This window comes from Panicum hallii, chromosome 1 (assembly GCF_002211085.1).
Source record: "Panicum hallii strain FIL2 chromosome 1, PHallii_v3.1, whole genome shotgun sequence".
Taxonomy (NCBI): domain Eukaryota; kingdom Viridiplantae; phylum Streptophyta; class Magnoliopsida; order Poales; family Poaceae; genus Panicum; species Panicum hallii.
Window position 1 is genome coordinate 49,341,239 of NC_038042.1, and position 13,724 is coordinate 49,354,962.

A 13,724-nucleotide genomic window follows, 5' to 3' on the forward strand; every position below is an offset into this window, starting at 1 on the left:
CACCGTCAGGCGCGCCGGCTCCGGCTCCGGGAACGGCCACTAGCAGACGAGCAGCAGTGAAAAGGCGCGCCTCAACCACTGCCACGTCACGAGGCTATGAGGCTTCACGGAGGGCCACCACCCTACTACTTCCTCGGCTCACTCGCCTCCCCGAGCAAGCGGCCATCGAGCGCCTCCCTGTAGAGCGCGACGGTGCCGCGGAGGCTCTCGCGCTAGATCCAGCCCAAACCTCCCTGTAGAGCGCGACGGTGCCGCGGAGGCTCTCGCGCTAGATCCAGCCCAAGAGCATGTCGATGAGCGTGCTCTTGCCGGCACCGCTCGCGCCGAGCATCGCCATGATCTCCCCCTCCCGCACCTCTACGGAGATGGCGAACTGCACAGCGTTGGATCCATCCACCACCATGACGAAGGACCCAAGGACGACGAGAGGCGGCGTGGATTCCCGACGGCCGCGGGAGATAGCAGCATGAGGTGGCGTAGGTCGTTGATAGCGCGGAGGAAGTGGTCCGCCTGGGCCTCGGCCTCTGTCGGGTAGCGGAAGTAGCGCATGCTCCCCCCTCGCGCCGCCACGCCTCCCTCGCGCCGCCACGCCTCCGTGCCACCCGCGAGGCCCATGCCTGCTCTGTGCCCGCACCGCCACGCCCGCTCCCCGCCCGTGAGGCTACGCCGGGCCGCGGAGAGGAGGGGAGGTGGTGTTGCGGAAGGGAAGGGGAGGGGAGGAGGGGATTCGGCGGCGGTAGAGGAGGGAGGAGGGGATTTGGCGGCGGTAGAGGAGGGAGAGAGAGAGGATGAAAGAAGGCTGGAGGTATTTTGGTTCATATATTTTTTAAAAAAGGGGTAAATAGTGATATGTTTCAAAAAGCTGAAAAATTATAATGGAATGGTTCCAATACGACGAATTGTAATAACAGATAAGTGAATTTGGACAATTGTAATGGATGAATCCAATTAACACTTAAAAAGAACATAGGCAGAGATAACAACGAAAGGAAACTATATGCTGCAAATTGGTGTGCATAAAAAATTTTTAAAAAACGCTGCATGAATGAACGATCCCTTTACAAGTGTCATATCAGCATGGACTGACGATAAATTAGATGGTACACCAATTGGCACATCAGCCCAAGTACTTGAAAAAATATTAAAAAATACAATATCGTCTCTGGGCGTTCTGATCTGATGTAGCTAGTAGGCCCTTGGATCAATCGCAGAGCAGAGATCAGCAAATCCGACACAAAACTGTTCAATGGCCAGTCTGCAGAAAACCCTGTTAAAAAATCTCAAATATAGATTTTTTTTAAAGTGTAACTAGTTACCCAATTTTTATATAATCTTCAAACTATTTTGTTTGCAGTATCAGTCATGTACTACAAAATGATGACAATGCAGAACAATCTGTTTCACTCTTCACCAGAAAGGATGAAACAGGAATGATGACAATCTTCAAGATCGTATACTCGTCCACGAGACCGTCACAGTCAGAGAGATGAAGAGATGCAAAAAAGTATGAAAACAATACAATAAGACACCAAGATGGAAAGCATAAAGTGCAAAAGCTTAGATAGAAATATAATTCAAAGGAAACAATCAGAGAACTTTGAAGACCATGAATCATGTATCAGCATTAGATACTTCAGATAATACAGTCTCCTCATTTCGCTTCTTTTGACATCTTAAACACTACTACAACTTTGCTCAAGCATAATTAAGAAAATACTGAAACTATAGCAATACACATAACAAAAGAAAATGAAGGTAGATGAAGCAATACACATAACACATAGTTAAGTATGATTTCAATAAAGGCGATGTAGCATGTAGGTAGATGAAGCAATCAGAGAACTTTGAAGACCATGAATGGATGTATCAACATAGATACTTCAGATCATATGAGCTCCTCATTTTGCTACTTCACATCTCAAAAGCACATGAGAAGGAATAATTTAGAAATTTAGAAGTGTTTTGAAGCTATATCTTCAAATACAAAAGAAAATGAACATAACCAAGTATCATCTGGATAAGGTGTAGGCAAAGGAAGCAATCAGAGAACTTTGAAGACCATGAATGTATGTATCAACATCAGATACTTCAGATCGTATGACCTCCTTATTTTGCTTCTCAACACCTAAAACTCTACAGTTCTGACTCAAGCATCACTAAGACGATATTCAGATGCCATACTTAAAAAAATCTTGAATACTACTATACAAGCATCAATTGGACACGAGAACTTTCATATAAAGAAAGCAAAAAGAAAAGTTTGAAGACCATCCAAGTATTGAAAATTTTGAAGACAATCCAAGTATTATCAACAGTAGTTTCAGATGGTACAGCTTCCTACCGCATCTACTCTAGCTACACATGAAAGAATATGACTTCCAGATGAAAGAAAATATTTTAACAAGAAGAGATCAGAGAACTTTGAAGACCATATATGTGTTATCCACATGAAAACTTTCAGATGTTTCAGTCTCCTCATATCACTTCTATAACCAAAGTCAGAACATGACTACTCAATAAAATGAAATGAAGGCAGAAAACATATCTGAGAGATAAAACATCAAAGAAAGCAGCAGCAAGTGATGCAATGTGGACAGAAGATATGACCCTGAGGTTATTTACTGGCTTCCCCAGAGGTATAGAGCCCCTGCCGGATCCATAAATCTTGCACCGATATACCCTGTTCTCGCATTTTTCCCTACATCCAACCTCAACAGAGCAGGGGGCTAATGGTGCGACCTAACCAAAACAAAAGCCATCGATCTAACAAGGGCGTACGCATCTACAGGAAGATCAGGCGAATGACTGCACTTCATGATTTCCAACAAGAACTAGCAAAGAAAGCAGCAGCGATTAGCGGTCTAAAGCGAAACAAGACAAAATCATTCAAACAACACACCGATCGAAGACAAACGAGGAACAAAATTGATTGCAAATTGTCTAGGAAGCCTCAACATTAAGTGACTAAGGGAATGAAATGTGCGGCACGGCGAGTATATATTATCAATGCTCAGGGTAGGTACAATTGTTGGCACAATGCTAAAGAATTTCCAAAATGGACCTTGAATTGCAAGAACGGATTACCAGCTGAAGTATTCCAGCTGCATTTTGCTTGATCCGCCCAGACATAGAGTCTGAGTTAAATGTGAATTCAAAGTGAGCTGAAGCAGACATTGGTCCATCAACGCGAGCACTTCAAGAAAGAAATCCTTACCGCCTTTGGCGCACCGGCGAGGAAAGGCAGCACGCAGTGGTGGGCAGGGACGCCGGCCGCTGCCTTCCTAGCTGCCCACTCGCTCACGCGTTCCTCGAGCGTCTTACCCGGCGCTGGAGCCTGCGTCCGCGATGGACCGGGTGACGGAGCAAAGGACGGCTTCTTACCGCCGCCGCCGCCGCGCCGCGCGGCGGGGCAGGCGGCCGCACCGCCCGCGCCCGACATGTCGAAGGTGCGGACACGGCCGCTCCACCGGCATTCCACTGGGAGCATGAGGGGGCCGCCGCCGCCGCCGCCGTCCTCCACAGAGGCAGACGAAAAGACGCGGACGCGGGCGCCGCGTCGATCGATGCGGCGGCGGCGGCGGCATCCCCGGCGTGGTCGTCGGCGAGGTCCCCCGCGGCGTCGACGGAAAGTTCGGGGAAAGGAGGGAGGTAGACGGTGCTCAGATCCGGCATCGCCACCAGGGGGCAGGGACTGTGGGTTAGGGTTTGGAGGGCATTGGGGTTGGTCGGAGCCGTGGAAATGGACGGGACCGAAGACGTGAGCTGGGGAAGAAGAGGACTCCCTGTCTCTAGATTTGGGAGCTATTTTGTGTGCCAAAGTGCCAAAGAAGGGCAAACGAGGACACACCGATCGAAGACAAACGAGGAACAAAATCGCTCAAAATGGCTGCATAGATCGGGCTATAAACATGTGAACCGGGGAGCTTGGTACTCGCTCCCTGGACGCCTGGCGGCTAGGGTTTGCCTCCGCCGTAGCGGTACGCCGCGTTGGTACATATCAGACCAGAGGTGAAAGAAGGAAAGATATGATTGGGCTGGGCCTTCCTATCTTGCCATTCTGGGCCATATGCGCCCGCCGCCCACTTGTATTTCAGAATTTGACTACTAAGAAGCCTAAACACAAGTCTATTTTTTTAGAACGACAAACACAAGTCTATTTCATTTCATTTTCACGAAAGCTTAGATCCCACCATGGTGATCTTCCCGAACACCAACGCCGGCGGAGCAACCAGGCTACCTGCTGCCCCTCTGTTCAAAACATCTTCTTGCTTCTTATGCTCTGATTTTCACGGGTCGCGCAGTATGCTGCAGCTAATCCGGCTCAAATCGTTGGAGGTCTTCGGGCTCGAACCATCCCTCATCGACGAGACCTAGGCTCACCAGTAGCAACCCGCCGAAAAAGAGTGCAGCCCCAATGGTCTCTGTGGTGGTCATTTGGTCCGGCTGGCCTTGAGCATGCGCGACGAGAATGCACAACACCACAAAGCCGATGGCGGAAAACACGGCGCCCACGACCACGGCGACGACGTAGGGCAGCTCGCCGAGCCAGGTGAACAGCCGCTTCTCCCTGAGCCGCCGATCGGCCGGACAGGGCGACATTTCGATTGTGGTGATGCCGCCGCCATTCTCCAGGTCTGCTGCCATGGCGGTGTGCTCTCTGTCCATAGGTGCAGCGATGATCTTCGTCCGGCAGAGCGAGATTGGACCTCGGCATGAGTACGTTTATAGGAGGCGGTTGCTCTGTAATTGGAAGCACACTCGGAATCTCGTCCATCTTGGTCTCGGAAAATTCGAGAATGAAGCAGAATTCGACTCGGGGTTGCAAGATGTTGCCAATTGGAGTCGTGTGGCGTGGACATTAGTACACGATACGACTGTATTGAGCAAGCACACAACCTCTTCCGTGTCCTCGAGCGAGCTCCCGCCCTCCACCACAGCCCCCGCCGCCTTCCGGCCGAGCTCCGTGGCGCGATCCCTCACGGGCTTTCCCTCCTCCAGTAACGCTGTCAGCCGTCCGGCGTCACGCATGGCGTCCGCACCCTCCGCCACCGGCACGGACACGCCGGCCTTCGCGAGCAGCCACGCCAGAGACCACGGCCTCGAGCGCCGAGTTCCAGCCGCAGTGCGTTAGGAACCAACCCACGACGCGATGGCGCAGGATCTCCACCTGCGGGGTCCACCCGCGGATGACCACGCCCCGCGACGCCGTTGCCGCCTCGAACCTCTCCGGCACCGCGGCGCTGCTCCTCACCGCCTAGACGCCCAGGCCCAGCGGCGGGCAGAGGAGAGATCGCCGGCGACGGTGCGACCTCGTCTAGTTTTGAATTTCGCGAAGACACCCCCGGATATTTACAAAATAACCCTTTAATTAATAATCGCGATCCGTATATTTACATAATAACTCCTTCTATTTACAAAGTACCCCTTGGTTCGGATCGCCATTCATAATCGCGATCCGAATATTTACATAGTAACCCCTACTATTTACAAAATACCCCATAAACCGGATAGCGATTCATAATCGCGATCTGAATATTTGCAAAATGGTCCCTGGTATTTATAAGTTGCCCCTTAAAATGGTTTGGCCCCATGGCAGTCGCTCCGCCCGCCGTTCGCCGCCACACTTCCCTCCCTCCGCCCTAGGTGGAAGAAGCGAAACGCCGCCCTTCCTACCCTCCATCACCGGCAAACCGCCGCCGCTGCCGTCTATCTACAGGAAAGCTGATGGTTATTTTGCAAATTGACGGTAGACTGTCACGGGTGATGGGGGCGCCGCCGGCGCAGCGCCGTGGCGGCAGCGGATTTGAGTGATTAGGGAGCAATGTATGATGGTGGGTGGAATTTCGTGCAATCACCGACCACGACAGCGCTTGCTCCTCTCGCCGCGTTCCAACCGTCACGCGACGCCGCGGCCCGCGGCTGTGCGAGCGCGTGGTCCAGAGCACCTGGGCGGGCCGCTAGCTCCTCCTGCTTCTAGCAGCGGGCACCGGACGAGGACGAGGCGGGCGGACGCGGTGCTGGCCCTGGAGGCCTTCTAGACGGCGTCCTGGAGAGGCACGGTGTGGAGAACGACATGCATCGGCGTCCTCGCGTTTGCGGGGATGGCTGGGGCTCGTGAAGTCGCTAGCGATCGAGCTTGGCGTTGCACAGAAGCGGGTGGTAGCCCTCGGTGACAGCAGGCAGAGCTAGCTCGGCGCGGGCCATGGCCCGCGGAGGTCTCATCGTTTGGCACTTTTGCTGTGCGGTTAACAAGAAAGGCTTCTGATTTTCTGAACTTTGATGAACATTTCAGTCAGGAGCGTCAAGGGAGGATACTGTAACAGGCGAACTGCTTCTTGCTGAGTTCAGGAGGATTTTCATTTTTCTATTCAGAAAGTTCAGGACAACGTGTTTAAAAAAATTTATTTTTCGTTTTGAATTGGTTTACAAGCTGCAAGTTGTGCAAGCTAGTAGTATTACTCAAATGCTTTGCAATTGAAAGAATGTCTTAGCAGAGATAATAATATAAATATAAATGTTTAGCTTTTGACCACCTCACATGCCATTTGGAAAATCATCCATCATATCGTAGATGAATGTTTCAGGTTGTCACTTTTCTTAACCCTCCAAAAAAAAAGAGTATGGTCAAGCTATACGAAATGGAAAGGGGAGGAACGGTTGATCTCTCAGTTGTATTGCCACATTCTTGTTAACTATAGAGTTGTGTATCTTTCAAAAAAAAAACTATAGAATTGTGTACTTGTGTCGCCCTCTTTTCACACATCAACAAAACCTACAGATTGATCCAAAACTGGTGAGTTCTCAGCGGATTAATACAAAACTTTGCATTTCAACTTAAGCAGCATTTTCAAAATGAACTTGCGCCACTAATCGTCTCCATTCACCTGTTCAAACACTCGGCAGGATCAGAAAATCACAGTTGTGGGCGAAAAACAGAGACTAGCAAGCCAACATTCTATTGTGGTCATGGACTTCTGTAGTTTTGTTCAAACAAACGAGTAGCATATGCACAAATTTTACACTGTTTAGTTGTTCTCAACGAAGATAAAATCACTAGAACTCCATGGACACATAGGTTGCAGAGTAATCGGGCATCTTGTGCAGTCGCCGGAGGATGCTCTCGGCGGCCTGCTTGGTGCTCGGGTCCCCTCTGTGGAAGGCGCTCACCAGCGCCGTGGGCAGCATCCGGTCGCCGGTCACCTCCCTCAGGCACCGGTCGTCGCCGTGCTCCAGGAGCTTCTCCACCACGCAGAAGCACTTCTGCCACAGCACGTTCTGCCGATGCTGCCTCAGCGCGCCGAGCACGCGCCTCGCCGCATCGAGCTCAGAGAGGGCAGCCACGCTCTTCTCGACGTCCACCCTCTCGTCGAGGAGAGTGCACAGCGCCCCGAGCGCGGCCTCCACCACCCGGACGTTGTCGTTATCGAGGCAGCCCAGGAGGCCCTCCACGGTGCCCGCCTCGAGGAGGCAGAAGGTCGTCGCCGGTGAACAGACTCCCCGGTGCACCAGGCAAACGTTGACCTGGTGGTGTGTGCTCTTCTTGTTGTTGCTGTGCGCCTTCGAGTCCTTCAGGAGCTTTAGTATGGAGTTCTTCTTTGACAGCAGCTCATCCGGCGGCGGCTGGGACAGTTTGATGGATAGGTAGCTCAGGTTCTCGAGCCCCACGCCAGCAAGGCGTTGTACCTCGTCGCTTCCAGCTGGTCCGCTGAGCAGCTCAGTGAGCACCGAAGCCAGGTTGTGGTCCATGGCCACCTTCAACACTTCAGGACTGTACAGAGTTGCGGTAAGTCGCACAAGTGCACCCACGAGACCCTCCATGTAGGGCACTGCATGCTTACTTGATCTAGCAGCGCCATTCTGCATCTCTTTTATTGCACTCAGTATGGTCGGCACGGCGCCCTCCTGCACAAGTGCGACGTTAAGCGAGGTGTTCCGGTAAGGCAGCCTCGCGAGGAGCAGCGCCAATGCAGCTTGCCGTTCAGTGATGCGGCCGGCGTGACTGATGCTTTTGACCAGCTTGCGTGGCTGCCCTTGTGTCTTGCAGAGCCTCTCTACAATGGTGTGGCCAATGTGTGGGGACAGTGTGATCAGTAGCCTCGTCGCAGCGAGGCTGAGCGCCTCCGTCGGGGAGCTCATGAGCTCGACAATGGCATGGCCGCGGTGGTTCTCCCTGATGACCGAGACCACCGTGGCCAGCGGCTTGGCGAGCGCAGTGAGCGCTAGCAGGACACGGATGATGCTGAGGTTGAGGTCGTCCGGCATGAAGCACTTGAGCATGTGCACAAAGTTGTAGATGGAGTACTTCGATGTGAGAACGTGGCCCTCCTTGTTCACCACCGTGGTGTCGGGATCAATTCCTGACTCAACAATGTTGGCAAGGACAGTGGCAGCACTGGCCATGGAGTTCACTGGCTCACCATCTACCTTTCGGATGAACAGTTCCTCAATCATGACAGGGACAGCTCCTGCGTCAACAAGCATCTTGCTGTTGGGGTGGTGCAAGGAAAGCTGGACAAGGACATCGAACGCTGCCTTGCGGACCCTGGGGTTGCAGCTGCGCGCCATCTTGATGAGGATCTCCGACGTGCTTCTGTTGATGTCAATGGTGAGCTCCTGCTCTTGGACCAGCTCGCTGAGGAAACTGACCATCTCCATCTGCATCTCTTCTGAGCCTGTTTTGTAATCTCATGTCAGTTTAAACCACCAATTTACTACAGGAACATGTCGCGCTAAGTGAAATATTTCAGTTATTATGCTTAGCAAACCTTTCTGATGTTGTACTGATGAAATGCTCATACAAAACTGGACATGTACAGCTGCATTCTAATAGGTTTTACTGAATTACTACCTTTGTCCTAAATATAAGGGATCCTAAGTTTGTCCTAAGTCAAACCATTCTAAGTTTGACCAAATTCATAAAGAAGAATATCAACATCTACCAAATTAAAGAAGTCAACTATAAAAATAAATTTCATAATTGATCTAATTATGCTCATATGATATCACAAATTCATAAGTATTATTGTTCTTCTCTATAAACTTAGTGAAACTTAGAATGACTTGACTTAGGACAAACTTGGAATCCTTTGTATTTCAGGACGGAGGGAGTACCACTTGGTAGTTTTTACATTTTCAGAAACTTGGTGGATTAAACATAACCAAACTTGCAAAGATAACAACTATCATACTTGTAAAAAATGCTTTCCTAATACTCTACATCTCACCTTCCACTAGATAACTCTGAAGAGGTTCTAAGTAGCCACTTTCAGCCATGTACCTGATGTTCTTCAGACACTTCTCCAGGTTCTTAAGGACAGCTCCAGCTTTCTCAGCAGCAATTGGATCATCCGTATTGTTGATCTTCATTGTGGTGAGGATCAGAATACCTCCAGGTGTTGAGCCAATATTCTCCAACAGTAACTGTGACTTTGAAAGCTCCAGCAAGAAAGAGATGGCTGCATGCCTTTCACCAGTAGTATTACTTGACAGTAGCTTTACTGTCCTGGGAATGGCTTTAGTTTTTCCAATTATATCCTGTATGTCATGCAGAAAACTTAATTCATAATTTGAAGAACAAGGCCAAGATGTTGAGCAGTTCAGTATAAACTGTTCTAAATTGCAGATGGACTCTTTTAGGTAATAAAGTTTCCTACTTACCTTTCCTTCTTCATCTTCAGCTAACAAGCACAGAAGCTCCAGAGCATCACATTGAATCTGCGCATTGTGGTTGTCCAACAGCCGTGCTAAGAACTTGGTGACCCCGATCTTATGCATCAGTTCCCTGTTCTTCCCCCTCAACTTGGCCAGCAACTTCCACTCGGAGCCTATTCCACAAGGAGTGCGAGTTTAATCATACCCCATATAAAAGAAGATTTGGCAACTCTCGGGGCATGAGCATCTGTCGACTGTTTAAGACCGTATAACGATCCCGGAATGTAAATTTTTGGTTAAAATATGGAGGCTGTAGCCACGTTCATGTTCTTTTCTTCCGATTCAATTTGGAGGCTATGTGCCACAGAATCCGGAATATAAATTTTCTGTTAAAATACGGAGGCTGTAGCCACATTCATATTTTATATGAATCGACTTCTTGCCACGAGCGTATCAGTCGTTGCGATGATGATCGCTTTCGTCCTAATAGGTTGGATCCGTTTGACCGGATTTTATCTAACTTGTTGGACGGGCTCATATGAGGAGCTATATCGACTACTTCCAGAGTCGCTGCACTCGGGGTAGTTTCGACTTCTTGCCATGAGCATGACAAGTCGTGCGATGATGATCGTGTTTTTTCCTAACAGGCTAGATCCGCTCGATCGGATTTTATCTAACTTGTTGGACGGGCTCATATGAGGAGCTATTTCGACTACTCCCAAGGACGCTGCACCCGGGATAGTGTATACTACTTAGCCTACGAGCATGGATAATCCAGAAAATCGTAAGGCAAAGATGAGTACAGACGTCAATGACAGATATATTATAAGGATAAGAGTACTTGTTTTTACAATATCTCAATCCTGTATTACACTTTCTACTATTTTTTCAGCTATAGGTCAGGCTTCTAGGAGGTACTCCCTGAACTGCTCTTCGGAGCAGTCTACAGCTGCACCTTGCGCGAATACCTCTAGTCGAGCCTGAGGGCAAAAGGACTTTACAAAACTTAGGGCGTGGCTGACACATGTCATGGGGGCTTCGGCGATGAAACTGAGGACTTTCTGCGGTGCTCCGAGGAGTCGCTCCAGCAGGGATCGCCCGTCTGCTTCGCCGCCTTCCTGCGGATCCACCATGTCAATAAGTTGTTGGGCGGCTCCCCTTAGGTCCTCCACTGGCGTTGTTCTTTTTCTTCGCCCAGCGTCTTGATCTGCTGCAGGCAGTCGACGAACTGTTGTTCAGTGTCGGCGATCACCTTCTGCAGTCTCTCGACGTCATCTGTACGGCGATACAGTATATTCTTCACGTTAGTAAGCAACTCTTCTTTATATGTTAAGATTTTCCTAAGCTCTGCGGTGAAGACAGTTTTCAGAACTCACGACAAACTGCTAAGGGAAAGTATTCGAGTGAGGAAAGGACTTGCCTTGGTGCGCCTTTTTCTGCTCCTTAAGTTGTTCTTGGAGCTTGGAGTTGGCCTTCTCAAGATTGCGGAGATCGTTCTTGAGAAGCCATGTTTCTCGTGTCCGCTCCTGTTTCAGCTTTTCGAGTTCCCTCTGAAGATACATGTTCTTTCGGTGTTCTTCTAATATACGTTGATCCTTTGCTTGGAGTTCCTGGAGGCCACTCACGACTGCTTTCAGCTTCTCCGATTTTTCTTGGGAGAGTTTGGCCACAACCTGCATAAGGGGAAAGACTAAGACAAGCCACTCGGCAAAGCATAATGGCAGAAGAGCAGTCATGCCTTACCAGGGTAAATTTGTACATCTCTTTGAAGATCTTCTAAAAATATCGCATGTTGTCGCTCATCAGGAGAGGATCATCCACTATATCTTTGGTGATGATGTTCTGGTATCCTCTCTTGGGCACCAGCAGATCTTCAGGGTTTCTTGAGGTACCCGCAACTTCTTCAGCTGATGGTTGTTGGGCACCTGCAAGTCAACAACGCGTTCAGTACATGTAGTCTGCAGTCTAAGCAGTTAGCCGTGGGAGGTCAGACACTTACTTGTGCCATTTGCAGGAGTGGCATTAGTGGCCTCGACTTGTTCATCACCACCGGCGCTGGCTTCGGGTTGCTGGGGCTCGGGGGGTGGTGGGTCGGGCAGTATCGTGTCCTCTTCGGGGGCTGGCGGCTCGAGGGCTAGAGTAGTCGAGACAGACTTTGGCTTAAACCCCAAGGCAGACGCAGTCCTAATGAAGTAGAATCAGTTATATCATTAAATAAGTCGTAAAAAACAGAATATGCATTATGAAAAAGGATCTGCACTTACAGTGAAGATTTCTTCATGGCGGATTTCTTTAGTCTCAGGGCCCGTGGTTTTATAACCACGGTATTCGTTGCCGGTGGTGGGGTCACACCAGCCGATGGCGACGTACCCGCCACGGCAATGGTTACAATCCCTGCTAAAGTAGTCGATGGGTCCGTCCCACCAGTTTCTGCGACACCACCTGCTGGAACATCATTCCCAGCGAATTCGGCCCCGACCACCTTTTGGCGCTTGGGGTCAGGAGGAGAAGCGGAGGGACGGCAAAACAGACAATGTAAGCATGCAACAACTCTAATATTCGATAACTCTACAGAACAGCCGCTTCATACCTGGGGGTTCGACTACATGCGCTTTACGTTTGCGGACTACCCGACGACCCCGAGGGACCAATGGCAAGGCTTCGGCCAACTCCACGGATGATCCGGGGGAGTTGTTCTTTTTCGCCTTCCCTTCAATTATCCTTTCCGCCAGGGGGCTCCCGCTCTCGGTTGTATCGTCGTTGGGCAGAGCATCAGATGCTTGAGCTTTTTTCATTTCCGCCGCGGCGCTGGGGAGAAGGTGGTCCGGTCGGGGGATATCGGGTTGTGGTGGATAACTCCGGTACAATTCTGTGTATCCCTGCAGAGGATTTTCAGTTAGCGGTTACAAAACAACATAACTTATTCCAAAGTACCGAATACTTACCGGCTTTGGAGGATTTTGCGCAGAAAATAACTCCGAGACGTAGGGAAATGCGTTCACATCCAGCAGCACTCGTCAATCAGCTCCTCTACGCACATCCAAGACAGATCTTCAGCACCCATATACTCGAAGCGTAGCATATGGCGCTGTTGGATTGGCTGGATCCGGCGTTTAAAGAATGAAAACATCACAGACGCGCCAGTCACTCCTTTTTTTTATGGGCTGCTATGATGGCTAGCAACTCATCGACTTGATCCATATCCCCTTTGGAGAGTTCGGTGTTCCACTCCGGCCTTACAACAGGCGGTTTATCTGATCTTTTAGGGAGCTGGGGGACATGGTTTCTGATGTAGAACCAATAGCTTTTCCATCCAGGAATATTGGAGGGGAATTTGTAGGACAGGTATCTGTCACCGACTTGTTGGCTAAGCTGGATGCCGGCGCCCCTTACAACGGATGGATTTTTGGAGGTGGGTTGCGGTTTTACCCGGAAAAGAAAGCGGAAAAGATTCTAATGGGGTTCAATTCCAAGAAAATTCGCAAAATGGATGAAGATAGCAATATGGCAGATTGAATTCGGGTTAAAGTGATGGAGCTCAAGCCCATAGAAATAAAGAAGGCCCTGAAAGAAAGAGCAAGTGGGGAGAGCCAACCCCCCTTCAGAAAAATGGTAAAATGAGACGATTTCGTCCATATTTTCCATAGGAAGAAGTTCGCGAAAAGAGGGGCGCCAGTTGACAAGATTTTTCTCCTGAAGCAAACTCTCGAAAATAAGATTCAGGAGTTCGTTGTTGCAGCACTTACTGTAAGTCCACTCCCCAGATGGCGGTTGCGACTCCTTCCCCTTCCTATCCTTCTTGTTGGATCTCTTGGGCGCTATTTCCAAATCTATTTGCCACGAGTTGCTCGGGGGCTGCGGAGAAGGGGCGGAGAGATTTGGGTAGTTTGGGGCTTCTCAAAGGGGGTGAAGGCGGAGCATAGATCTGATTGGGGATTCGGAAATTTCTCGGCGGATCGAAGATTGGAAGCACTAATTTTACCTTAAGTTACCGCGAGATTAAATAACCAGCGGCCGGTTATAGGTTTACTGTTCCGAAGTTGAAGAGTCATCACAGAGAATATACGGAAGAT

The 13,724-nt window shown here is 49.8% G+C and overlaps 2 protein-coding genes and 4 non-coding genes across 7 annotated transcripts; all 6 read right to left on the bottom strand.

Moving 5' to 3' along the window:
* Positions 1-998: 998 nt before the first annotated feature.
* On the bottom strand, positions 999-4,008 carry LOC112878961. Of its 2 annotated transcripts, none has more exons than XM_025943246.1 (3): positions 3,590-4,008; positions 3,215-3,500; positions 999-1,255 (listed from the first exon to the last, which is right to left on the bottom strand). In XM_025943246.1, the coding sequence occupies exons 1-3, from the start codon at positions 3,670-3,672 to the stop codon at positions 1,244-1,246; spliced, it is 381 nt and encodes a 126-aa protein (XP_025799031.1). In that variant the 5' UTR covers positions 3,673-4,008; the 3' UTR covers positions 999-1,243. The 2 variants fall into 2 exon arrangements, with proteins under 2 accessions (XP_025799031.1, XP_025799030.1); XM_025943245.1 differs by having other exon boundaries at positions 999-3,134.
* Positions 1,583-1,661, bottom strand: LOC112879119. Its single transcript, XR_003225945.1, has one exon. It is a non-coding gene; the product is annotated as a small nucleolar RNA R160 (small nucleolar RNA).
* Positions 1,830-1,908, bottom strand: LOC112879117. Its single transcript, XR_003225943.1, has one exon. It is a non-coding gene; the product is annotated as a small nucleolar RNA R160 (small nucleolar RNA).
* Positions 2,037-2,116, bottom strand: LOC112879114. The gene has a single exon (XR_003225940.1). It is a non-coding gene; the product is annotated as a small nucleolar RNA R160 (small nucleolar RNA).
* LOC112879122 lies at positions 2,407-2,485 on the bottom strand. Its single transcript, XR_003225948.1, has one exon. It is a non-coding gene; the product is annotated as a small nucleolar RNA R160 (small nucleolar RNA).
* A 2,914-nt stretch (positions 4,009-6,922) lies between the features above and the next one.
* On the bottom strand, positions 6,923-9,807 carry LOC112872408 (putative U-box domain-containing protein 42). The gene is made up of 3 exons (XM_025935512.1): positions 9,658-9,807; positions 9,225-9,534; positions 6,923-8,672 (listed from the first exon to the last, which is right to left on the bottom strand). The coding sequence occupies exons 1-3, from the start codon at positions 9,772-9,774 to the stop codon at positions 7,054-7,056; spliced, it is 2,046 nt and encodes a 681-aa protein (XP_025791297.1). The 5' UTR covers positions 9,775-9,807; the 3' UTR covers positions 6,923-7,053.
* Positions 9,808-13,724: the final 3,917 nt, after the last annotated feature.